The 27,296-nt window shown below is 44.5% G+C and overlaps 1 protein-coding gene across 2 annotated transcripts in view; it reads right to left on the bottom strand.

The window, feature by feature from the left end:
* nrp1a (neuropilin 1a) overlaps positions 1-27,296 on the bottom strand; it is a 66,171-nt gene that overhangs the window by 19,453 nt on the left and 19,422 nt on the right. For both annotated transcript variants that reach the window (XM_032503576.1, XM_032503575.1), the window contains exons 4-8: positions 25,504-25,685; positions 16,587-16,814; positions 12,578-12,733; positions 9,403-9,569; positions 495-650 (exon numbers count right to left, since the gene is read on the bottom strand). In XM_032503576.1, coding sequence (XP_032359467.1) covers positions 495-650; positions 9,403-9,569; positions 12,578-12,733; positions 16,587-16,814; positions 25,504-25,685 — 889 coding nt within the window. The remainder of the gene's footprint in view (positions 1-494; positions 651-9,402; positions 9,570-12,577; positions 12,734-16,586; positions 16,815-25,503; positions 25,686-27,296) is intronic.

The following is a 27,296-nucleotide window of genomic DNA, read 5'->3' as shown; positions in this document are numbered from 1 at the left end:
CTACATTCCTTATATTATCCTTTCTATAGCTACTGAAGTGCTGCATTTCTGTGCTGAAAAATACCAGCCACTTACAATATATACTGTAGACAGTGGGTATATTACCATACAGAGGAAAGTGTATAATTGTACGTTGGGAGACAGACACTCAAGCACATATGGCTGGGTATTCCCCCTTTTGTTGAGTTCAAAGGCAACTTGGAATAGACCACAATTCAAGTCAGCTGGCTGCTTTTTAGAGACGGGATAATTCAAGTGAAGTGCATGCGCAGCATGGGCTTTTATGACGCAGTCACTGGTCAGGCAGAAGTAAAAAAAAACAAAAAACATTATCTAGTCTGAGATGATCGTCTCACGCAGAGCTCAGGGATGCAAACATATCTAGAAAAATTATCAGAGCTTTGCAGATTATCATTTTCAATTACAGTTTTAGAGCCTAGAGATGTAATTAGACCACTGCCGGATAATGATTAATGAGGAACAGGGTCCCCTACCTTCTGTTTGGAACCTTCCTTCAAAGTGATCCAGTCCTCTCCATTAGAGCTGACGTCTACTTTGTAGGACTTGACATAGTAAATCCTCTGTGTCTCCTGGGAAATGGCGCCCTGGGTGCCAACGGCCGAGACGAACCTCAAGAAGCCAAGGTCCACCTGTAGAGGGTAAAGAAAGAAGAGACACCTGAGAAAATGCTGCTTGGAATCTTCTACAGGAGCTGTAAGAATGACAAGATGTTTCCTTTAGGTATTTAGGAAGATGATGCTTAACTGGAGCAGACACAGCTGAAATACAGTGCCTGTTAAAATGCATAGACAATTTCAGTAGCAAAGGCTTTCAATGCGTCGTCTGTGTTAATAATGCACCGACAAGCTTAAAATAAAAAAATATAAGCCCACTATTAGAATCACCTCTGGCCACAGTCTGCTACCTGGAATTTAATAAACAGCAATGAAATGATATTCACATTAATGAAAGAGACACAGGATGACAACTTAATTTCCTGAGATGGGAGACAAGAGCTTATTGGATAAAAGTGAATGTTGAATAGAGCGAGGTCTGCAATCACATTATCAAAATTTGCCAGGAGGAAAGAGAGATACAAAAACGTTGAATATCAAATATTGTGCCACTAAAATATGCAGGGCTTTATAAAGTAATGATGGACTGCGGTACATTACTGGAGGGCTATTACATATTTACAAAGAGAAAGCCAGAGGTGGTAGGGTCAGAGAGTATCTGGATGTATGTCTGTTCTCATTGCATGTATATATATTTTTATGTGTGTGTGTGTGTGTGTGTGTGCTCCAGTCAAGCTGATGGTAGGCAGAGAAAGTCACTGGTTTGCATCAGACCTGTGTCAGTCTGCCAACCATCACTGCCAGGAAACGCACACACAGTCCTCTATATGTCACCCTGGCTTCTGTTTCTCTGGTAAGAATAGCCTTTAAACTGGCTTTTGATGATGTTAATAAAGCTGCCTAACTTGACTGGGACCACAAGGCCTGACTGGCAGCCTGGATGTGAGGTCCGCTGTGGTTAGTTCTCGGACACACAAGGAATTTTCCAGCCACGAGTGAAAACTAATTGTCCCCCTTTGACCTCGGTGGAGGCTACTTAACCCCACCGTATCATACCTCCATCCATAACACGAAAAGAGTGAGTGTATTGTGCCACTGGAAGGCTTTAAAGGGACTGCTAACTCCTCGGCGCACTGTATGAAGCAGTGAGCTTCATTTTAACAAGCGTTAACACCGTCTCTGACAGGCTGAGCTGACGTTAAAGTAATGGTGTTGCGTGCCGACGCTGCAAAAAAACACAGCGGCGTGGCAGGATGACGGAGCATTGGTAGACGAGGTTTCCAGATCCCGATGAGAAAGACGAGGCCTTTGATGTTGACGTGAGATGGAATGGCGACCAGAGTCTTAAGTCGATTACTAAGGAGATCTTCGGTATGTGCAAGGGTGTGTAAGACACAGTGGAATCCTTTATGTGAGAGAGGGCAGACGGACACAGAAGCGTTCACATATTTTAGAAAATCAAAGCCAGTGGTCTGCCACCAAAAATCTCCATAGAGCCCCGTACAGTCAGAGCCAGCTAGCTTTACTTAGTGACTCGGAGCAAAGGGCAGAAAAAGGAGCATCTGCATGCCACAGGACGCTGGTCATTCCTGCTCCTCAAATTCACTTCCAGAATTAAAAAGACACAAACAGATGGGAGCAATAAATGAGGTTCCACCATGCTATTCTCTCACTCTCTCTCGGCTCCTCAAAAGGATTTGGATGGATGGAGACTAACAAAGAAGACACACACACGTCACATACAGAGACAGAATACTTTTGTTCCTGTCTACAGGCTCATGGGGCTTATACAGTAACTCCCAGATTTCTTTTGGGTCCACAAATAGAGACAAAATCAAATCCCCTCAGTTCCAATTTAATAACGGAGGAGCAGGATCCTCTCTCTTAACGGCCATATGTTCCAGTGCTGGATGGGGAAAGCATAGCGGATGGCAGCGTGGCCCGTGCTGGTTTGTATTTGCCAGGCAGGTCTTTAACATCTGTGCCTAAATGGCCAGCAGGACTCATTTTCAATCTGAACCAATAGCAAAGCGGCTTACTAAAAAGGCTCACATCAAAAAGAGGGCTAATGGGAAGACGTGGCCTTGGGATTTTTCTCAAAAAAAACATCTCATTAGGTGTAATGGAGAAGAAGAGCCTCTGGGAATGAAATGAGTGGCAGGGCTAATTGGGAACACTCATGGGTGCTCAGACTCAAACAATCTAAGACCCTGAGCGTGCTGAAATGTGGGTGGTTTAAAGAGGGCTGGGCCGACGTATGACTTTAATCAATATTCTGGGCTAGTTGAAAAGTCTTTATTTGTTTTTGTAAATTCCAGTTTTTATTTCAAGGGTAGTCATTTTTGAGGGCTTCTGTGCTATATGATGGGCGTGGTGAATTGGCCGGTTTTAAGGAGCTGAAAACTCTCAAAAAACATACTTTCATCATTTGTGGTTCAATACTTTTATGGCCACACAAACTGTAGAGATGATGGGGCAAACTGATTTATTGCACGCATTTGGCGCAAAAAGCTGAAATTTAATGATACTGAATATATGCGAGTCCAAAAGTGGCATCAGGGTAAGCTATGATGGGATGTGACCAGAGGGAAGAATGATGAAAGAGTGGAAAGAGGACGGAGGAGAGCGCATGGGAGAAAGTTGGGAAGAGAAACGAGCCGCTGACAGGGACGCCTTGGAAGATGTGAAGGACAGAAGCATGGGGTCTCAAGCGAAGAAGTGCACAGACTAGATCGATTTCACAGACACAAGCTGATAACGGAGCCTGGGTAATGAGCAAAGCATGATTTATTAATTTATTCTGCTCGCTAGAAGCAAAGTAGCGAGGACGACGGAGGTTACGGGTCAGGGAGAGTGGATGTAAAGCACAGTCCATCCCACCCCACAGAGACCACAGTGAAAACAAACAGACCCAGATAATGATTACTAGTGGGACTCCTTTTAGCCCAAAGCCAAGCAGCACTAGCTGAACTATATACATCAACTAATAACACTTGGAAATCGCACGCATGCAGTGCACAGTGGATCTCGGACAATATTTCTCTGATGATGAACTGTTTGTCATCGAGCCTTGAAAGGCTGAATCACGCTCAACGGATGATGTAATCACTGTGCAGAAAGGTATGAATTATGACTCCTAATTTAGCAACTATAGGGATCAGCTGCATTTTGGGACTTTGCTGATCTAACAGAAAGATGCTTGTGTCCGTATGCCATATTGTTATTTCTACTATGAGAGTGCATGTTTGGACTGCAGCCCACCTAGACAAATGACACCATACATTCTCTGCATGGCATGCTGGTGCACAATAACTCATATCTCAAAGGACACACACACTAAGCCATAAACATGCCAGGGAAGGTAAGAAATCACAGAGACATCTCAGAGTCTTTCCATAAAGCAGTGTCAGGCTCATATGTTGGCAGGACTTCCGTGCGTCCTTGTCTCCCAGGTGTTTTTTCCTGCTCGATGGGTGTTCTCTACCGATGACTCAAAGCCCCTTGCCTCACAAACAGCCACTGTACACGGCTCCTGTGACTAATGAAATCAGAGAAGCAGGAAAAGAATTAACCGTGATCGGGCTTGTAACATCAGTCGCTTAAAGCCTGGCGTGCATGCAATCAGACTGAAATCCAGTGTTTGATTGAGGCCTGTGTGTGCGGGAACAAATGATGGGGAATGACAGACGGGCAGTGTGTTTATGTATTTATGTGTGTTTGTACAAGTTTGAAGAGACCATTTTCCAATTATCCCTCCGCAGCGGCGGCAGCTGTGGGCGAGATCATTACATCTATCCCTTACTCAGAGTATTGTCTGCGCTGTGTGACTCAGACGGGCAGCAAGGCCACATGATATGTATTTCAGGCTAAAGCCTAGTCATTGTTGTGTGGGTGCAGTGAGGAGACATGCGGTTTATAAGACCTGGGAGGGAGAGAGGGAGGGGTTGGGCGTTCAAGAAAAAGCAAAAGCTCAAAAGCTTTATCTCTTGCTGCTTGATTGGCTTATAATTGAGTTGCCATGAAGTTGTATGCAGCAATCCGTACTCTGGGAGAAGTTTACCGAATTCTTTCTTTTAAATCCATTTCCTTGCTTCCCCAAACAGAGGGGAGCAATAGCTTCTCATCTGTGTGTGTTTGTGTGTGTGTGTGTGTGTGTGTGGGCTGCTGACTGAATAACCGAGGCCTCTGGGGAATGAGTTTATTCGTTTTCCCTCACTAAAAACAACAACAAGAGAAATGCCGAGGGTGAGAATGGAGGGAGCGCTTCTCTATGTTCTAAAGTCAAAGAGCAGCTGGTAGACATAGACTCCTGGAAACAACCTCTGGGAATGATTTATGGATCTCAACAGAATGGTATAGTTAGAAGAAAGATAGCCTGGAATCATTATGGGCCATCAAGTATGTGCAGAGCCTCTAGTCACTTTTTTTTCTGCATACAAAATCTGAATATAATGTACATAAAGCTACTTTACTATGCAGCTAAAGAGACACTTTCTAGCCCCAGATGCAGCATTACTAAACCAGCTCTCAGCAATCTGTTCACTCATTTCCTCTAGTTGGGTAGCAGAAGCTTTCTGGAATAGCTGTGTTACCTGAAAGTGTAATTAATTCTCCGTTCATGAAAATTGTATTACTCAAATGCTGCAGGACCTATGAGCTCTGCTCACGACCTTCCATTTATCACAGTATTCACCTGACAGAGTCACAGTTTTTTTATAGCCCCCGACACCTCTTCGGCGGCATTAAATTATGCATGCCGATCATCTGTTTTCACGACAAAGAGGGATGTATAGGCTGGACGACACAGCTATAATACAATAAGAGCTTGTCTGCTTTGTTGTGTGTGTGAAGTGATATGTACTGCTGCATGATTAAACAGACCAGCTGTTACAGGAAGCATTTAACAGAGGGTTTTTTTAAGATTTCCTTCCGTCTGAATCATCTTAAAGACTTTAACTCCAGGCCTTTTCCTAGCCTAACACACACATGACTAAATGCCCCGAGTCCCGATTATGAAACCAAGAGACGGTAATCAGGAAGGAAAGGAGGGCGACCTGAAGGTATGTCATGTCTGGAAGCACTTGATGATCCTATCCCAGGATATACAGCTGTGGAGGACCGTTTAGTGATGACGACTGACTCTATAGCTGTACGGAATTGTTTTAAATCCACAGCGGAGACCCTGAAAATGACACTGATTAAGGCTGAGCTGCCGAGTTTTTGTCTCGGGGGACTTAAGCGGCGCTGTTTCATTTCATTACATCATGCCATCCCTCATGTTTCGATTTCTAGTCCAGCTTTTGGGCTATCCTCCACTCGAATGTGCTTCTCTATCCTGCCATTGATTTTCCAATTGAGAGAGAGGCCTGGGAGCAGCGAGGCACAGACAGCGTCCATTGTTTCCATTTGTACGACAGGATGATGATCTCACCGGCAGCCACATGCCAGCCTCCACTCCTCCGCTCGCGCTAGACTTTATTAACCGAGAAGCTGCTGTTAATTACCAGTCCATATTCTAATTACTCATCACTCGGCACGGCGGCAAGCCCTCGAACGGGGACAGAAGTGAAGACAGACACAATGGCAATGAAGGGGGCATTTCTGGAACTCATTGACCTGGGGTAATTGGAAGCACATTCGGATGAGAAAGAAAAGCAAAGCACGGCAGAGCTGGTTTAGCGTCTGAAGTTATCTTAAGTAAGACGGTGGCCGGGGCGGTTGTTGTCATCGAGGAAGTGTGCGATTAGTGGTTGTTTGGTTGGGGAGGCAGTGGAACTCAACCTGTTATCTTTGCTAAGTGGCCCATGTTTCACAGTGCATTCATTATGGATTTACACAGGTTTACAACTCCCATGTAAACCCGTGACAAGTTCCTCGGCAAATGGTTTACTTTACCTTGAGATTAGTATCACATGCAGGAGATAAAGGTTGTGCAAACAAACACTGATATACAGGTAGATCACAAGGTGGAGCGGGTGCACATAGAGGAACTATTTTGGTTATCAGTTATGTTGAGTCTGATAAATCCATAAATACCAATGAGGTAATTAAGGTTTAATGCATCCTGGCAAGAAGATAATGGCAGAAGCCATTGCAGCTAAATTATACATATGGAGAGCAAAATCAACTCAAGCTAGTGTATAGGATAACGTACTGTGTACTGCCATTATGAGATGCTCCATAAAGAGGCTTTCAGGTATTGACAGTTGGGTTGTCTCCAAGACAGTGTAAATTATTCATGTTTTGTGTGTATGTGCGATCAATGGCAGCTGTCTGACAGAGATTCAACCTTAGGTTTTTATTGCATCATTCGAATGCTAACTCGGTAACTCTCGGTGACCATCAGATCCTTTCCATTCCACACTATGTCAGTTTCTTTGCAATCGAACCGAGGAACCATCAGTTTTTAGGCCATGACGCGCCATAAACATATTACCTTCGTGTTAGAAGCGTATGTGTTATGTGTCATTCAGGTTTTCCTTATAGATTCAGTCTGAGTTCATAATGCAAGGATCAGGCTATAAGCTGCATAGTCCGGGGGTGTACCCTTTTGTTTTTGCGGCAACCTACTGCAGAAACCCCTGTTGTTCATCCTCTTAAGCTTCAAAGACAGTCATGGCTCATGCAGGCAGATTGTATGCACAAATCTCCCCCTACCCTGATATAGATCTGTAGACCTGAATTTTCAAGAGATCTGACAAAGAGAGAAAAGGGAAGAAGAGAGAAGTGAACAGATCTGAAAGGAACAAGGAAAAAAATGAAATGAAGGCCTGTTTTGAAGGATTATTGCCTCTTTCTTTACCCCGTCCTCAAGCCGCAAACACCCTCAAAGGACATCTGTCCATCTCTGTGTACACCAAAGGGCTGATTAATGGCCCGGCTAACCCAGCACTCAATGCTGAACCACACCAATCTAATTACCCAGAGAAGAGCACACAGACTCCAGCGTCTTGCCCAGCTCCTCTATATGCATCAGAACGAAGCAGCATTAAAATGGATGACAAATCTGGATTATGTTCAGCAAAAAACAGAGAGCAGAGTGAAGGAAAATGCCCTGGAATCAAAAGGCTGCCTGTCGTGAATAATAAAAAAGGTCTGTCTCAGACTAGAGTCAGGGAATGATAATGAAATAAGTAATGAATTGATTATCATGCATCTGACGGCGCACTGAGATGATTTGTACGTGCCGCGAGGGGGCCTTAGCTTGTTGCAGCACTACGTTCAGGCGTAATGAAAGAGGAATGAAGAATTCTACTCTTTCGATACCACTTGTGGTAATTGGGCCTCTGCTCAGAGTACTCGACACAAGTGCATCGCACTATTTCGAAAACATAAATCACGTGGCAACCACAGACTTGGCTCTTTCCCTGCGTTTGAAATTAGAAATTAGAAGAGCCCCAGTTTTGATCTAATTAGTATTGGGAAATCAGCATGGCCATCAGAGCGCATCCCCTTTCAAAATTCCGATTTTACTGCCAAATCAAATCCTCAATATGATCAATATTACAGCAGGGATGGTCTAAAGTGGCAACAAATCATTGTGATCACTTGTAATTTCCGCTGACAAAATGGCAAACTCGGGTAGAGAAGTCTTCAAGCCTATGCTGTTACCCCTATTATACATATCGAACTATAAACAATGGATTTTCCCTTCAGAGAGAAAATGCTTTAGTACAACAGACTGTCCAGCTGCTAGAGAAAGTGGTAACGGAGCCCATGTTTCATCCTGATCCACTCAGATACACGCTGAGTTCCTCTGCAGGACAATATGGACCTGGTCAGACCGTCTTACTCAACCACAAAACCAAATACACATACATGGGCACACAAATGCATGGGAGACTGCACTCAAATCCGCTCAAACACTGATTAAATTAGTCTGAAGGAGCAACAAGAGCCCCTAAGGACAATATTTTTATTGCAATAATAAAGGAAAAGCTTGCTTATGGCCCACCCCGAGCAAATATTTGGCTTTGGGTCAGCTCTATTATTCATCCCCTGAGGAATATGTGGGGGCCAAACCTTTCAGCAATGAAGCAAAGACTGTAGAAAAACAGTAGAAAAAGAAAAACAGTCTGGGCATTTACAAGGCCTGAAGGCTTTTGGTTAATAAATCAAACATGTTTCCAAATGTATCTAGGTAGTGTGCTTGTGTTACAAGGGGGTTTGTGTTTTGTGAGTTCACTGAGGACATGTGACTTAAACCCATCTGGGAATGGAATAACTAAATCCTTAATCTTTCTACATAAAGTTCCCCCGGTGGGTGATGATCGCTTCGTGCAGATAAGCCAGCAGACAGGAAAATATGACAGAGACTGTTTGTGTGTGTGTGTGTGTGTGTGTGTGTGTGTGTGTGTGTGTGTGTGTGGCTGGGCAGGATGCCTGGACTAAATCCCAGCATCCCCGGAGGCGGCCACTGTTATCAAGGAAAGGGGAAGTTATCAGGTAGGACAGGAAGACAGACTGAGAGAAAAGACACAGACAGATAGGTAGACAGTGACAGAGGGAGTGGACACAGGCAATTTCTGTGAAGCGTGGACTCTAACACCCTGAGGTCCATCAGGCTGACATTCATCATCAAAATTGTTGAGTGTCATCGGTGTCATGGAGACGCTGAACCTCCCGAGACTGAAGGACAAACCCAGAACACTCTTACTATGTCCACGCAGGCACTTCCAATACTTCCTACTGTGACTCACCTTCAATAACATCCTGCATTGCTGTTATGGTTTACTCTCCAGATATCCTCAGTTACTGATACTTCCTTTAATGTAGATTTTTTAATAGTTTAATCAAATAACGAGACTAATGAGAATGGATGTGGTACCTGAATCCACTCTTTGTTTGAGTCCTCGGCCGGCGTCCATGCATTTTCATAGTAGTTGAGTCTGGAGCGCTCTGGGGACCAGCTGGGGTTGTACTGGGACGAGGCCATGATTTGGTCCGATGTTATCTCTCCTGATTCCATTCCCAAAGGGTCGCTACAGTCAAAGTCTAAAGGGAATGAAAAAAAGAAAAGCGGTTCAGTCGAGTCCCGAGCACCACAATGTACCCAGCGTGGGCTTTCACTGTCCCCCAGAATCGAGAGCTCGTCTCTGGGGAGGAGGACACCACGCGACAGGCACTCAGCGCTGCTCGCAGGAAAAGAACAGCACATCAGCAACGCCTCAGTAAATCCTTTCTGTTGCTCTCCTTTTTTTTTTTTTTTTACTTTCTAATGGAAGCCGGATGGAAGTGTTTCACATTAAGACGTAAAAATGTCTTCATAAAACATTAAGTGTGGGCTAAGATTAAGCCAGTATTAGCCGTTAAAGTGACTTTCACTCTAGTCATTTCTTCCACTGACTGGATCTGTTTCCTTCACCTCCCTGTGGGCAGTTTATCTTTTTTGCACACACTGACTATTTTTGCCCTCTTGGTCTCTTGGGGGAGTTTAGGTGTGTTTAGTATCTGTATTTTGGGGCCATATATCATACTTAACGGCCCAACCGCCTATGTTAGGAGTAGCTTCCCTGGTTTGAGTTGACGTGGGGCAGCCGTTCGGAGGCTTCCTGGGCTCTGGGACTAAAGACTTCGATGGGTCAGCTTGGGGCCGACCTCTCTGACCCCTGGGGTTCAGACGTGCTGACACCGGTGTGGACGGAGCTGCAGCAGCAGTTAGAACGAACGATCTGACCTTTTGATCTGAGCAGGAGTCGTATAATGTCGCCACAACAACACAGAGCTATGGGAAGGCACACTTTCACACATTCATGTGGACCATTATTCTTCTCATTGTTTATTTACTTCATTTTTTTTGTTCCTGGTGGTACGGTTTTAAAGCACCTTGACGTTGATGTTCCACTTCCGGCATTTCTCCATTGCAATGGGAATTCCGCCGGATTTCACACTTTGGATGTTTGTTACCTTCCACGTCCTTCTATTTTTTGTTTTTTTTAAACTACGGTGGATATATGAGGACTATGGTTAGATCTCCTTAGATCTCTGCAGGGTAAATCCAGACAGCTAGCGAGACTATTTGCTCCAATCTGAGTTTTCTGTTGCATGACTAAAACAACTTTTGAACATATACCTTCCCGAGGTTAATTTGCAGCGGCACCGTGGCTCTGTCCAAGACGATTGTGATTGGTTTAAAGAAATGCCAATAAACCAGAGCCCATTTTTATTTCACCCTGGACTGCTGTGTGGACTAGCCAGACCCTCCTCAGCGGTGCTGTGGAGGAAGGTCTGGCAAAGCGAGACTAACTGTAGTTCACAAGCCAGCTTCTTAAGATGCACTTCCATAACAGTCCTTTTGGCTTGTGCTTGCGTGTTCACGGTTACACACACAGGCGCGCGCACACACACACACACGCGCACAGGACGAGGAGCAGTGTGGAGCTGCTATGTGGCTGCTGCCTTTGAGCTAACACAGATGGTATCCCCATCTGCCACTATGCTAACACACCTCAGTCACCGGGTCAGAGTGTGCATTTGGGCTTTACAGTGTCAACGCGCGCTTGCATGTGTATACGTGCTCACACACGCAAGTGTGTCAGAGTCTTAGAGCGAGGCCGACAACACTGTCTCGCACCTCTCCACCCTCATCGTTTTCTCTCTTCTTGTCAGACTTTTGTAATCAGACCCACATCACATAGACGACGTGGATCACAATCATACAAAGAGGCGTTTGTTTGAGCCCAAGGACGGTATCTGATCATGTGGGTTACTGACCAAAGCGGGGCTAATAGCCGAGAAGATAACGATGGTGGTTGGACGAGATGGGGAGGGTGGATGGAGAAACGGGGTAAGAACAAAAGACAAGCCCTCCTTTCATCACCTTATCACCTCCCATCAGAAGCTTTCAGCTCGAGTGTACCCTTCCCTTTGCCATGCGGAGGCGAGAAAATCCACCGTGTATTATGCATAAGGGGATTATGAATGATTCAAGGGGGACAAGGCTGGAAAAGTGCAGAGAAAGTTTCGAGATTTTGATTCCTATATTGGTTAAGCCTTGGTCGGTGATGTAAGACCAAGCAACTCATGTAAATGAAGATATTTACTGATCGCGGGTCAGATATTTCCCCATGCCTCTTAATGTTGAATTTGAAAAGTTGATTTGTGCAATCTGATCTTAGATGTGTGATTAAAGCGACTCAAGTAACTCGGAGGAAACTGAAGAGAAATGACATCAGCAGTCATCACTGTGCATATTACTGTGAAGTGGTGGAGTTGTGTGTGTGTGTGTGTGTGTGTGTGTTTACTCTGCGCCTGTCTTCCCTCTAGGCAAGACAAAATCCTTTTTGGAGACGATTAGTAGATTTGTTGAATGTCATCCATCTTTGTTGCTATTCAAAGACTGACTGTGTGTGTGTGTGTGTGTTTGGGGTGGTCTAGCCTCTGGACAGATTTATGGCTCCTACGCTTTCTTAATGAAATGTATTCAGAGCATTTTGCAACACGGGGTCAGGGGGTCGAACCCTGCGTTGATAATGCTGGATGTAAAAGCCCTAGGGGTGTGTGTCCGGGGTGGTCACTGGTGGGGAAGTTGCCTTTTGGAGTCGGTCTGAGCTCACAGTGTGTTAATAGGGCTTGTAAACCAAGGGAGGCAGACTTGTACACTGTAACACATTACCCAAATAAAAAAACAGGAGGTGTTTATTTATGAACTCTTAAGCTCTGTTAAACGTGTGGGAATTCGTCATGATAGGACCATGTGTGGCTTCAGTTGCAGACATCTGCTTCTTACTTTCAAAATACTCTTCGGGGGGTTACTTTATTGCCCTCTAATTCAGGCTCATTCAATCCAGATGTTTGATTAAAGAAATCTCTCTGGATTGTTATTTCATTTTGATTTCTGCCTCAATATATATATATATTATATATATATATATATATAATATATATATATATATATATATATATATATATATATATATATATATATATTATATATATAATATATTTTTACCTCCCTGACATCTCCATCTGTCTGATTTCCATTGTTTTTTATGCCAGCTCACCCTCTGGAACAGTCCTTTCGATTACAGTGAAGTTGGCTGAAAAGCCTTCCTTAGCGATGGCGCTGTCAGTGTTGATTGTCAGTGCCAGGATGCCCGTGTAGGAGATGATCCTGCCTGGGGTGTTCTGCCCACAGTACCTCCCAATGTATGGACCGACTGGAGAGAGAGAAAGGAGAGAAAGCACAAACATTGTTACAAGGGTTAGACTTGGGTTAACTCAATATTTGTCACAGCCATGTCACACATGGGTTTAACTACCAACTCCTCCCCACCGAGGTGTGAAAACTAGAGTGTCAGTGAGGTATGGCACCGGCTGCATTTTTCTTTACCACATAAAGACGCTTAAGAAAAGAATCCCAACATTCTTGCTTCCCTGTCGGAAACAAAAAGAGCAAAGAGGGCTCTGTGGTCTGGGCAGGTCACGGTCTCTGTCTATTTGCTGGCTGTAAATTCCTTTGCCGTTTCTTTGGTCTTGAGGCGTCACAGCCGTGGCCGGCTGAGTTGTGTTGAAGGAGACTGGGCAGAGACAATAGGGAGGCATTAAAAGAGAGAGAGCGATAAAAGCACAAGAGGGACATGTTCCACTGAGCAGGCCGAGTGGAATGGGGACGCAGGAGGGATGGCAAATGGCAGCTGGAGGGAGGACAGACGAGACAGAGTGGCGGAGAAACATGGGAAACGAGTGATAGGGAAATGTGGGAGAGCAAGACAGCCCAATGACCTTGCCCTTTGTCTCTGATGTGTGCTATGATCCACGCACATGTGTGAGTGTGTGTTCCCTGTTGGTGTGTAGGGACCTGCAGCTTATCTGTGATTAGTAATGCTATGATCAGCAGCGAGTGACAGTCCTGCCTCCCTGCGGCCTCCCGTCATCCAAAACATGCCACTTTCAGTCCAGCTCCCATATGAAAGGCAAAGGCTGCGGCCACGGGGAAGTACGGGGGGGAGATAGATCCGGTTAATCTTCGTAACCTAGGTGGCCTAGTGTATGCGTGGGAATCTACGTGTGCTTTTAAACCCGCTTTGGCATGGGCTGAACATAAAAATGCCATCTCCCGGATTATCTGCATGACTTCCCAGTGCATGAAATTTTAAAGAGCCTCAGTATGAAGTCTGCATCCTGCCTGCCTCTCTATTCCTCAGGGAAGAGGGACGAGGGAGTGGAGGTTGCTCTTCCACAGCACCTGTCCAGCGAGGTGCGAGTACCCCCGGCCAGATGCATTAGGCCCGTACATCTCCCATCTCTACACACCCCAAACGGCGGGCATGCCTCCAGGCTTCTGTGCTAATGCACTATTGATCCTGCAGGCACCACAGGAGCCACCTGGCAAAAGCCGACACACTATTTTCCTCCCATGGTTTATTTTTATACAAGGCTGTCTGTCACATCAAGCAACACTTGGAGGGTGTGATGCCATGTCAGACACAGCGTAGTGTCCAGTTTTTTTTGAAAGTCTTGGACAAAAAAGATGTCCGCCGTGTCTTATGTCTTATTCTTTTGTATCATACTTTTTCGCTACAAGTGAGAAATCTCTGAAGGTGGAAATAGCACAGGAAATGTGTCTAATCCAGAGCCTGAGGTACTTTTTCTTTGTAAAAATATGCATTCAAATGTGATAATACTGTGACATATTCTCAGCTCTCCAAGCCTTTCCGGGTCTCCTTTATTAATCAACCCAAATCCTGCAGATGAAATGTATGTCCTACCACTAGTAGAGAACTACAAATGAGTTATGGAAATACTTTGTGGAATCAAAGGTCAACTACGATCAATTCAAATTTACAGAGACGTGAGTGTGGAGAACACTGAACTTCAAGGAAAACTCACTTGAAAAGGCGCTGTGATTTACACTTTCACTCGGAATGCCACGGCAGAGAATACTGATGTTCTCCAGTAGGTTGAATGCTCCTAGATAAGATTCCTTCAATTTTCAGCCCCTGATGAGTTTGAAAAAAGCTTTCATCTGGTCTGCACCCCTCGTTAGAATAGCCAGGAGAAAATTCTCTTGCTGAGTTCAAAGCTTTCTCTTGGACCACGGAGGCCTTGCTTTTGAACACCACGTGCCCTCTCTCACTCTGGGCCCTGTCTTGCACCCGGCGCTGTACAGAGCAAAACCCGACGCAAGTGTCTTTGCTAGTTTAAGACCAATGCAGCTGTCCATTTCCAGTCCAGCGCCCACGTCGTTTAAATAGCAAATGTACCTGTGCCCATCTTTGCGCCCATGGGCATGTTGGTCTTAAAGGGAGGTGTGTTCAGGTGAATTCTTGGCATATTGCTTTCTTAAAGGTCCCAAGACATGGTGCTCTTTGTATGCTTTTATATAGAGCTTAATGGTCCCCTAATGCTGTATCTGAAGTCTCTTTAATATAGACCTTAGTGGTCCTCTAATACTGTATCTGAAGTCTCTTTTATATAGACCTTAGTGGTCCCCTAATACTGTATCTGAAGTCTCTTTTATATAGACCTTAGTGGTCCCTAATACTATTTCTGAAGTCTCTTGCTAGCTTTTAAGGAGGAGAGAAGGGGGGGGGGGGCAAGGTGGAGGCTGGGGGTGTGGCCTTGATCAACTGACACTTTGCTCCTTTTAAAGCCATGATGTCTCTCTCTCTTATGGGGGGGGGGGCACATTTTCTGGGTGGGGAAAGGGGAGGTTACCTCACCCCTTATGACCTCATAAGGGACAATATTTCAGATCAACCCATACATTTTCTTAAAGGCAGAGCAGGATACCCAGGATACCTAGCCACTGTGGGACCATAGGCAGGCTGGGGGAACTCCTACTAGTAGTAGGAGTTCATTTTCACTTAATGAGGTTTTTTAACATTAGTAAAAACCTCATTAAGTGAAATTGCAGTGGGACCTTTAAGGGAACGGGAATTGATCGCGCCATTGGCTGACAAAAACCTGGTCTAAAGTCAATAACGCTGCATTTCATTGTTATTTTAAGGCCTGATTCACCAGTTTTGGTGGCGTAGTGCTCGTGCCATTTATGATCTGCTAGCACGCTTTCACTTCCAGCCCGAGCAGATCAGTTTCTTCTCCTGAAAACCTCTCCTTCCTGCTTAGCAAATCCGCCATCATAATAGCAAAGCGCCAAGGTAGAAACGCGTTTAAAGGGAATGGGCGAAGACACTAATGGTTTATTGCATGTTACGCCCAAAACACAGCTCATATTAACAAAGACACTAAGTACAACTCTTTTGAACCATGTGGCCGGCACACCGACCCCTTTTTTTGGTTTCATACACGCCCTAAATGCACCTGCGCCAGCCGATTCACGCTTAAAATAGGGCCCTCTGTCTCTTACTGACTGATTTTTTAGACAAATGCTGTTTTATGGCGATATTTTATTGGCTGTCTGAATCATCACGGGAGCTGCTGCCTTTGCTCAACCCTGCGATCAAGAGACGTTGGCTCTCAACAGCACCAAGCTGGTTCAGTTCTAATACTCTCAAGGTAACACAAGGAACTTGAATTCCTTTCACAGTCATATCCTGTAAGAGAATTCTGTTTGAACAACTTATATATCATAGCCTAGATTAGACCTCAAATGTGCAGAAGCTAACAAATCCATGGAGCCTGTGACAGAAAAAGGAAGGGCGGGCGGCTCTAGGAGTTGAGCGATGACGAGGCGTTCACACTCATGCTGACAGACTCTTGGACCCCTGCCAAGTCTGGTTGAGGCAGTTAGCCCACTGTCCCGGTTTGTGTAAACCTGTTCATTTTCACTAAGAAAAAGCAGTGAGAAGTTAAGTTGAAACCCACCATCTGCCTTGTCACTACAGGATAGCAGATTCAATAAGCAGTGGGATCTCAACTTTACCTTTTTTTTATACAAGTGTTATTTTCTGGAAGTTTCAGAAATGAAAAAGCACAATAGTATTACTAACAAAGAGAAAACTAGTGTATGATTACAATAGAGATCTCTCATGGAAAACCTCTTGTTTTGTTTTGTCCCACTTAAAATTCCAGGTAAAACATATCCTGTGCGGATCTCAGCTCGCTCACCTCCAGGGAAGCCATCCCAGATCTCCAGTCTGTCATAGCGGCAGAAAACACCAGTAGGGGGAGTCGGGTCGGGCTCCAGCTCAAAGCTCTCGAACTCCAAGATGATCTCGGACATCTTGGGGGCAAAGATCATGAAAGTGCAGTCCAGGTTGTTGGGGTACTTCTCTGGGAAGCCAGGCGACTTTATGACACCGCTGTTGGAGGTGAAGTTCCTGGAGCATTCAGGGCCTGCAGGGAGGAAACGAGAAGGCAAGTGAGAAGATGAGACGAAACGGGCAAAGAGGAAGGGGCGGGGTTGGTTCTTTTGAATGACTGTTGGTTAAGTGATCTGTTTCGGGTGGCTTTGTGTGGTGGATATTGAGAAGCTCTGCCCCCCAGCTGGTCTATTGATTGGAGCGCAGTTTACAGCCCAGAGCTAAGGAGACCACCTTGATAGTTCTTTTATTCACTAGAGGCTACATCTGGGTCTCTCAATTCTCCTCTAAGTGCCTTTTTTTCATTGTGTGTGTGTTAAATCTGTAACTCCCAGAACATCTGGACTGTGAGTGTAAACATTTGTGAAAGGCTTCAATCACCGGAATTGGGGAGCGATGAACAAACAGCTTGGTTCACTATGCAAAAACCTGTCCTTTTCACTAACACACACACACGTTGACACACACACACACACACACACACGCTGACACACACACACACACACACACACGCTGACACACACACGCTGACACACACACGTCTGTGAAGCATATGAGTGGTGCTCAGGCAGAATTACAGTGTCAGTGATGGAAGGCGACGGCAATGACTGTGCATACAACGACGCACAAATTCACACGGAAACTCACAATTTCACACAAGGGAAAGTCAAAATATTTATTCACAGCTCCCCGGAGAGTTGCCTTTCGGCTGATGTGGAGCGTTAACACATTTCTCTGTTAGCCACTTCTCAGAGCATCATAAACACAAGATTAGGATTTTAGAATGAGTGACGTGATAAAAAAAAAAAAAAAAACAGCTGCGGGAATTTTTTTTTTAAGGGAGTGATAGATAAGACATAAGTAGTGTTTACTATGCATGCACTAGCGCTGGGCCAGATTTTTACCAAGCCTGGCTTGGGAAAAAGAGGACTACTGTCATTCAGGGCAATTATTTGGAGCCATTAGTGGCAGAAATGTTTACACGATAAAGTCATTTTGATGCTAGTCTGACAGCCGGGGTGATGGGCTCACATGGGGCCGCCCAAATCAAAATTGCAGGGAGTTATCGCTAGATAAAGCCTCCTCGCTACAGTCATTGTAGCTCAAATAAATGTGGCACTCAAGCTTCTTACTGGGCCCCTAATTCAAGACAATCATGCCCACTTTAGCCTGTCCACCAATGGAGTGAGTAAAGGGACGGAGAGCCATGCTGATATTCTCTCTCCCCAAGTTTCAAGCCACAGCGAGCTGCGTTTTGACTCTAAAGAGAGCTGACATTTAGTGCTGCCGCTAAAGTGTGGCTTTTCGAGAACAGTGGGCACCATTAATTTCACAGCTTCCCCTTGTATTTACCCGCTGGAAAATGGAGAGATTTTGTCAAGAGAGAGAAAGAGAGAGCATCGGCCGAGATAAGAGGGCTGCAGGATGCTGCAGTTCTGCACTTTACCTCGCCGTATTTGTGGAGAAATGTCAGACAGTTTTGGGGGAAAAAAACTACAGATGCGAGCCACTTCTTTGAAAAAGGCACCCATGATTCGCTGAGTGCTCTAGACAACCGCAAAGTGCATTTCAGGTCAGTGTGTTGAATTTCCTGTGGATATTGGCTCAGAACTCCACTCTCCATCCTTTTCATCAGCTCCACCATGACTCTTATCTCCGCTCAGCAGTTGACCAGAACAGATTTGGTCTTTGGAAATGGTTTCCTTTGAAAACCAGTCAAAATCCAGACAATCTAACGCCTACACTGATTCAAATAGTCCACAATGTGTTGCCAGTATTGAGTTCAGTCTTACATGTTATTTAATAAATGTCATTTGTGAAATGTAGAGTGGGGCTTTTAGTAAAAATAATATGTAAAATGCCTCTCCTCTCTAAGCTTCTATTGCGCCATTTTAATGCTACAAAGCCATCACCTGCCGTTAGCATTCCATTGACTCCCATTCATTTTGGCGCCACTTTGACAGAGAATAACTTTACATCTGAAGCTTTGAAAGTCTCTTTTTTTCCGTTGTGTATTTCTAAAGAAACACAACAATGTATAAAAGGCTCCATTACCTTGTAGCTCACGTTATGGCTCTGTAGCAGACGTTTTTGTACAGGGTAAGCTCCCAGGCAGTTTGGACTTCCATTAGCTGTTTAATTACAAATGTTCACTAGCATTTTAGATAGCAGTAATTAGCCTGTGTCTATGTTATCTCCTTACATATACCTACACACAGCTACCAGAGGACTCACAAACTTTCTGAGAAGTTGCTAACATCACATCTATGACTGAGGCCGTGCCAAGGACAAACTCTCCTGTTGTCAGTTTTTTTTGGTGCTCCGCTACGTTTCTACCCCCTCAAGAAAAGGACAGAGCGAAAACATCACCGACAAAATCGAGTGTGGAGAGAAGACAGAGCACTATTGCCGGTCCCACCGGCGAGATAATCACCCAACAGATCTCTTTTATCTAGTGCATCCACATGGGAGGGCTTCCGTCCCCAGCTCCCATCGCTACACCCAGGATGCTTTGTGCTGATATATATATATATATATGCGTGAGAGGCATTCAGTGATATCAGTCACGCTTCTCAGTGGGTACGGCGTGTGCTCATGCATCTGTGTTGACAAGGAGCTTCAGGAGACAAATATATCCCATTGTCAGCCACATGCCAACATCCCTGACCCTTCTTCTCTCTGCTCCTCCTTTATTCTATTGCTCCAGTGGCTGGTGTCTTTCCTGGCGGATGTATCGCCTCAATATAAAAAGGCGTTGAAATAGAAAAGGTGTGATGCAGGTGAGGCTGTGAGGAAACACACACTTTGATTGTTCCATTTCATCTGAGATAAAAAAAAAAAAAACAGTTCGGCCACAGTGCACCCAGTAGTCCAAACACTGCTTTTAAACAAACAGCTGAATTTACGACAGGAAGCTGGAAGAAAGAAAAAGATGTAACCTTGCACACTACATTTAGTGGCAACCTCCAACCAGGCGCTCAAACATTTACTGCCCGCAGTAATGGATACTCTGTTTATATTGAAGCCTTCTGCTCTGTCTCTGTGGGTCTGCTCGCTGAGTCATTTGATTTAGAAAAGGATATTTAACCCTCCTGTTGTCCTCGGGTCAAATTTGACCCATTTTCTAAAAGTTCCCATGTCAGAAATTTGTGTTTCTATCAAACAAAATGTCCAAAACGATTACGAGGATTGTTCCATACGACCCGCTTTACAAGTAAAATAAAGGATCAGTTCACTCTTTGAATTCGGGCGTTTTATTCCATTTTTATGGCATTTGAAAAATAAATAGATAAAATAAAAGAAAGTGACATAAATGGCAGAAAAAGGTTAAAAAAATTAGGAAAAAGGGACAAAAACATTGTGAATGATTGATAAAAAACATGGGAAAAAAATGACAAAAAAGTAAGAAAAACATCGGAAAAGGGGGGGACGACGAAAAAAGTAACAAAAACAACAAAAAAAGGGGGAAAACATCAGAAAAGGCAGCAGGATTTAGTGTTAGGGTTGATGTGAATCTGATTTCAATCCTTGCAAATGTTAGAGATCAAAATAAATCTTAAATAAATATGGTTTCAACATTAAGGATCAGTGTCCCTGATGACTTGTCCTCTATGTCTCTATTCAGCTGTTGCTTTAAGTGCTGAAAGCATTAATCATTAGAACAACATTGCGCCAAGGAACAGGCGTTAAATGTAACAGCCTCTTGCTATTTTCATTTTTTAAATCTGTCTCTCTCGATTTTCCCCACTTTTCTCTTTTTTTTTCTCCATTTATTCATCTCTCTCTTTCTCCTTCACATCGGTTATTAGAGGCCGGAGCCATAGGGGCTGGAAGTGTTGTCTTTGGACTGCTCAGTAAATCACCACTGTTTATGTTCCATGTTGCTCTCCGGCTGATCATTAGCCCAGTTCACAGACCTCCAACCCCCATTTCTGCCCCCCCCCCCGCCCCCCCTTTCATACCTCCTTTCCCCTTCACTCTGTCTTGTCGTTACGCCACGCGGACAGAGGGCTTAACTGCCGGTGGAGAATTCACTATTTCAACACTAAATCAAACATTAACCTGAAGCCTGGTGCGTGTCAGTCACTGAAACAGATGAAAAGTCCGGTTTTCATTTACCCATACACACATTTACACACACACACCTCGAGGCACTGCACAACGGACATGGTATTAAGCGCATTTACTGTGCCCGGGCTGTTGTTTATGGGATGACACAGTACTGATGGGATGGAGGGCAGGGGGTGGATGGGTCACAGGCTCCCTCTCCGCTTAAAGAGATTTGTTGTCTTAGGTTTCCATAAGGTCTGCGTGTGTGTGTGTGTGTGTGTGTGTGTGTGTGTGTGATGACATTACGAATCCATGCCAGATGTGACCTATGCCATCTAGGTGTGCTGTCCATGAAAGCAGAATGTGTCCCTTAATAAGCCCCACCCAACACACACACACACACACACACACACACGGAACGTGTTTTCACAGGTGTGTGCTCTGTGCTTGCATCCCAGTGACGTGATAAACAGGGCTGTTGCGTGAAGATGAAATAATGTTAGGCTTAGTCATTCTGCTGAGAGAGGAAGGAGAAGGGGGGATGAGCTTGTGGGTATATGCGAGTGTGTGTGTGAGTGTGTGGGGGGGGGGGGCTACTAGAGCACTATCTCTGCCTCCGCACCCACTTCAATGGGCCCTCTGCCAGCATTGATGTGGCTCTAAGCTCATCAGAGCTGCTAAGAGAAAACATATGTTGTGCATGCGGGCATGTGTGTATTTGAAAGGAACGGATCTGCCCAGAGACACTTGAGGATTTTAAGTGAGATACTGTCAGACGATGAGATAAACACAGCTTTTAGTCTTCTACAAAAGCACCAAGACTAGTGCGGTTGGTAATAACCCCAACCTCATCTCGGTTTACTCTGACATTACTAATTTTTGATCATATTGGTGGTTGTTTATCAAGTCAAGGCCGTGGTTTGCCCGACTCTTTAATGCGCCGTTCATTACTGCCTGGAAGTCGAAGGTCTCCGCAGAGACACGCACAAACACAAACAGCTTGCAAAATCTTTGAGCTCCCTGCAGCTCCCATATTCTTCACTCCCCGATTTATCCCTCCTCTCTATCTCTTTCTCCCCCACCATCTCGCTTTTCCTGCGCGTCTCTTGCCAGACTTCAGCCAGTGGAGTGAGGCTGCCAATTTGCAGGCTATAAAATAAATTGCCCATGCTAATTAAGATGGTTGGATGGGATTGAAGAGTGAAGAGGGGTAGAAACTGATGTGGAAGTGGCCATAGAGAGCCGCAAAACAACCTGTTCTCTTCCAATTAGACACTTCGCGGGCTACTGTTGATGAAAGCCAGGGCTACAAACGCCAGCGTGTTGAAGTGTGTGTGAAAGTGTATTTACATGGTTTATTGCTTAAGTGGGTAAACCTGCACATGTAAACATCCTTGAATAAGTTGGCGTATGATCCCTGTGGGGAGCACGTGTGGACACGTTTGCTTTGTGGGTATATTTATCTTCCATGTGACCTTTGCTTGTATAACCTGAGAGGAGAGGCACCACCATCCCTGATGTTGACTCCCAGTGATCCCCACGCCTACAATCACAATGATAAACAGCCTGAATTATTTGTATTTCCCTTCATTGGCATGCACAAGTGCGAGCCTCCCTTTCCTCCATCCGTTATCAGAGCATCTGTGTATCATCATTAACGTTACATGTGTTAGCCAACACAATGTTTTCCCAGCTAATACCCTGCTTGTTGATAAGCTGTGCTAATCAGCAAGCTTTGAATCTCTCTTTCTGCTTGGTTCTCTCTCTCTCTCTCTCTTTCTCTCTCTCTCTCTCTCTCACAAACAGGGCTGTTAATTGATCTCAGAGCCCCGTTCTTGGCGGCAGCCAGAGCCACACTAGTCAAAACACGGAGTGAATTCAAAGCACAACGAGGGTCTGGATCCACTAAGGTAGCAACGGTACACCCGTGGTGCTCTTCTCCGCAGGGGGGTGACGCTAGGTGCAAAACACCCAGAAGAAAAACTTCTGTCCTGGATTTAATCTACAGCAACGCCCCTGAAGTCCCTTTTCCCCAAACCCTGATTCGCCTTTAAATTCCATAAGGCCAAAAAAACACAGCTCCAAGTCTCTATTCCCAACTCTCTATTTTCTGTCTACACTAGCATCCATATTTCTTTTCCTATTTCCTCATTTCTCAGGCTCCCTATGAGTGTGCTCAGTGGTTTCCCTACCACCACTGGGCCCCTACATGCCTTATTTATAATCAGTCCTGGGTAATAGATGAGACTGGAAAATACCAAGCTAATCATGGAAGAATGCAGTAGATTTAACTGGCCTATCAAAGGGAAAACAGGGAGTGTGTGCAGATGAGTTTGCGTATGTCGGGGTGGAGTGTCGCTTTGATCTGGTAAATGGAGCCACACACCAGCAGCTTCCCTGCCTGGTGACACGCACAACCCCAGACACACAAACACACGCAGGATAACACACACTAGCCCAGATTAAAAGGAAGGAGGGACCTTGCAGGGACATTCATCATGTCTCCGAGGTCACGGGGGGCCCGTCCCATAGACTGCTGTTAAGGTTAATTAATGAAAGTGGAGTCTGTAGCACCTGTCTGCCTACAAGTCACTCTCCAGATATGTTATGTCCTCCTCCTCCTCCTCCTCCTCCTCTTCCTCCTTCTACTTCCAGACCAAACAAAGAAAGGCAGCCAGCTAACAGGAAATTCTTCCTCCTGGGATGCTGTGTTCTGATAAGATAGACATCCCCTGATACATGCTTTCCCACTAATATGACAAAAAAGACTTATTTTAAGTTTAACATTGAGGAAGGAACTTCACACTGATTGTATACCACTGCAGTGAAAGTACTTCCTAATCCCTGTTTAGTGGCTTCGGCCCTCCTTTCGTCCCCGGGTCAAATTTGACCCGTTTACAAAAACTTTGACAAAAAACAACGTTGAAAAAGTGACAAATGTTGAAAAAAACTACCAAAAAAAACATCAAAAACACTGGAAAAATCGACAAAAACATGTAAAAAAAAAAAATTGACTAAAACAGAATTTAAAAAACATCAAAAAATTGGAATAATCTTGACAAAAACAACCACAAATTGTTGAAATTTCCACCCAGAAAAACAAAAAGTTGCTGGCTGACGGGAAGACAACACATGGTTAATTCGCTTCCTCCTCAACCTGCTTGCCAGGGCTTATAATTAGGGCTGCACGGTATGAGGAAAACATGTGATAAGCAATAATATTGTGAATATCGATATTGAATAACGATATTACTTGCGATAAAAAAGGAAATCATTTCCTACCTACTTTTATTGAAGAAATTGAACATCGAATTGAATATATAAGGCACTAAAGAAAAGAAGAATGACAGTTTCCTTTAAAGTAATATTTCCTGCTGATATTTTCTTTCAACTAACACCAAAAAAATCTCTGTGTCTATATCGATATATATTGCAGCGATATGTATATTGTGGCAGTTGATATTGCGATGACGATGAAAAAACTATATAGTGCAGCCCTGCTTATAATGGCAGTATTGGTGGATTATGAGACAATGGGCCCATGGGCCCTCACAGACTTTGTGATGCTTCTGTCTCCTCTTATTGTTTTCAGCCCCTCCAGAAAAAAGTGATTATGCAATCGCAGAATTCAGTTCATAATCAGCCAAAGTCTGCATATTTACGGTGGGGGCCACACTTTTTCAAATACGCCGCACTATCGCCGCATAAAGTGCAGATTTCCGCATTATGAAGTGTCGTTATGAAGTGACGTTATGAAGTGACGTTATGAAGTGTCCTTATGAAGTGTCCCTATGAAGTGACGTAACTACGCAACAAGACAAACAGTCTTTTTTTCATCAAACCACAGTTCCCACAATTTTTGCAAGTTCCCGCAATTTTATTGCATAAAATTGCATAAATATCCCGCATATTCCATCGCATATTTTAAGAAAGCGCATATTTTGAGGATTGTTGTCCGCAACAATCACAAAAAAACTCTGCATTTTCCTGGAAGAACCGTGTTTTGCGTCTCTTTGCGGTCATTTTGTGTCTCTCTGCGGATGCTTTGTGTAGGGCTGCACGATATGAGGATCATTCGCGATAATGTTGTTGACTATCACGGTAAATATATTCCTTGCGACAAATGAAGTGTGTGTACAATCATACTCCAAACATGCTCTACTCTGCTCCCACTCTTGCTGTGGATTGCCATCTGACACAACGCTTGTTGAATCAATGCTCAGCAAATTATGCCCTTGCTTCTTGTACAATCATTGCCACCAGATAAAAACTGCTACAATTATGGAACATATGGGACTGTGATTCATTGGCTTCGAATAGAGCATATTGCATGCCATATTGTTACTGCATAATTTTATGCTCTGGTGCCTTGACTAAATCGCAAACAAACCATGAAACTACAGGAGAGGCTCTTTCTTGCCTCATTATCAGAATTATTCCTACAGTTTTCATAATGTATGCGTGAGTCATAGTTTCTGCAAATGACACTATAGACGGAATTAACTTGTAATGTGGAGCTTATGTTATAACAATGGTTTCCTGATGGTGATATATAAAAAAATGAAATATATCTGTGGCTGTAGGTCTATTGTTTTGATATTATATGTAACATGTGAGGTAACATTCCAAATAGCTGGGACCAAGTGAAGCTGCAGCTATGTTGGGTCACCCACCTGTCTTGAAGATCTCATATCGAATGGAGAAACCCGCTCCGTACGTCTCGTAGTCGGACACGAACTTGATGAAGAGTTGGTTTCCGGAGGAGACGACTGGAGAGGGAGCGATCTTCCCGCAGTACTTCCCCACTAGCTGGCCGCTCTCGTCCACACCGTCTCGCACCTCCACGTAGTCATACCTGAACAAGACGAGAGGACGCGGAGTTGGTCACAATGGGTTTTTAGAAAACACATTTACTTCTGTTCTTGCTCTGTTTCTGTAGATCTTATTCATTGGAAATGACTATATCAGTGTTATTCCGCTCATGTTGTGCATGTATGAAAACACACACACAAAAACATTCACACACATGGAGATAAACACACAGACTCACACTCAGAGGACCACATCCACGCAGAGCAACACAGCATATTGTGCAGGTAATGTAGTGGAAATAAAACACTGTGTACACTAATGAGGTCTCAGGTTAAAACTCAGAGGACAGGTGGGCAGGTTAAGCTTCCATTATATCGACTTGGCACACACACAGACACACTGCAGAGGTTTTGTGCTCCCAGCAGTAACTGAACTCCGGCTGAACAGTTGTCTATCTCTTGTTTAACCACTAGCTAACACTGTCAGTGTGTGTGTGCGCCTCTTGTATGACTGAAAATTGGAGTTGAAAGTGATTATATCTTGGCCTTTGGCTTAGGCTGCTGTATAGAAAGAGCAGGTGTTAAAGCTGTTAAACACACACCTACACAAACATCACATTGAAATGGAATTTCAGACCCACGGCTATTGAAGGGAGCAGCCGCCTTTATTGAGTCGGCGAAGAGTTTAGGAGCATAAGAGGAAAACAGCTTTGAAATAGGACTGGGAACCGGAGCCATGGTGCGCACACACACACACACACACACACACACACCACACACACACACACACCACACACACACACACACACACACACACACACACACACACACACACACACACACACACACACACACACACACACACACACACACACACACACACGAAACGTAAGCTGGCCAACAAGGGTGGTCTTGACAACCTATGGTCATCAGTGTGTGTGTGTGTGAGTGTTTTCAGGCACTTTATATGCACTTGAGTTGTGGTTTTAACTCCAGGACCTGTATATGTTGTGTGTGTGTGTGTGTGTGTGTGTGTGTGTGTGTGTGTGTGTGTGTGTCTGTTTGTGGTTGAGATGACTTTTCCTTGCTGTGTTTTGACTGTGAGTGAAGGGGTGAGCGCCGCTCAGAAAGCAGATTTCAGTTCAGGTTTCCTAATTGCCAAGTTTCTAATGGCCCCAAACCCCCGTTCCCGCCAAGGTTTTAGCTCTGCAGGCCACTTATTGAACATAGTCCTGCCCAAACCCTGATGACCTGCCGCAACGCTCCTCCATCTTCATCAGAATCCAGATTAAAAAATGGAATTCACACACAATAAAACAAGAAATACATTTTGATGCATGTTAAGTGTAATGGGAAGCAGGTGTGAGGGTACTTTCAGTCACACACACACACTTGCTCTTTCGGTCTCCTCCTCCCTTCCTCACAAAATATGTGCCTTCTGGGCAGCAGGGCCTATTTTCATAGTTTTTGCTTGATTCCCAAATTACTGTCAAAACATCACGTCTCCTTAGCGGTACTGAATTCACTTAATGCACAGGATTTCACACAAAAAGGCGATTTACACTGTGAATGATGGCTCGGGGTGGGCTAAATCCCTCAGGTGGGGCCTGACTTGTATCCACACGCACTTTTGCCACCTTTTCCACAAAAATGGT

This window comes from Etheostoma spectabile, chromosome 22 (assembly GCF_008692095.1).
Source record: "Etheostoma spectabile isolate EspeVRDwgs_2016 chromosome 22, UIUC_Espe_1.0, whole genome shotgun sequence".
Lineage (NCBI taxonomy): Eukaryota > Metazoa > Chordata > Actinopteri > Perciformes > Percidae > Etheostoma > Etheostoma spectabile.
This window is presented reverse-complemented; position numbering and strand designations above follow the sequence as displayed.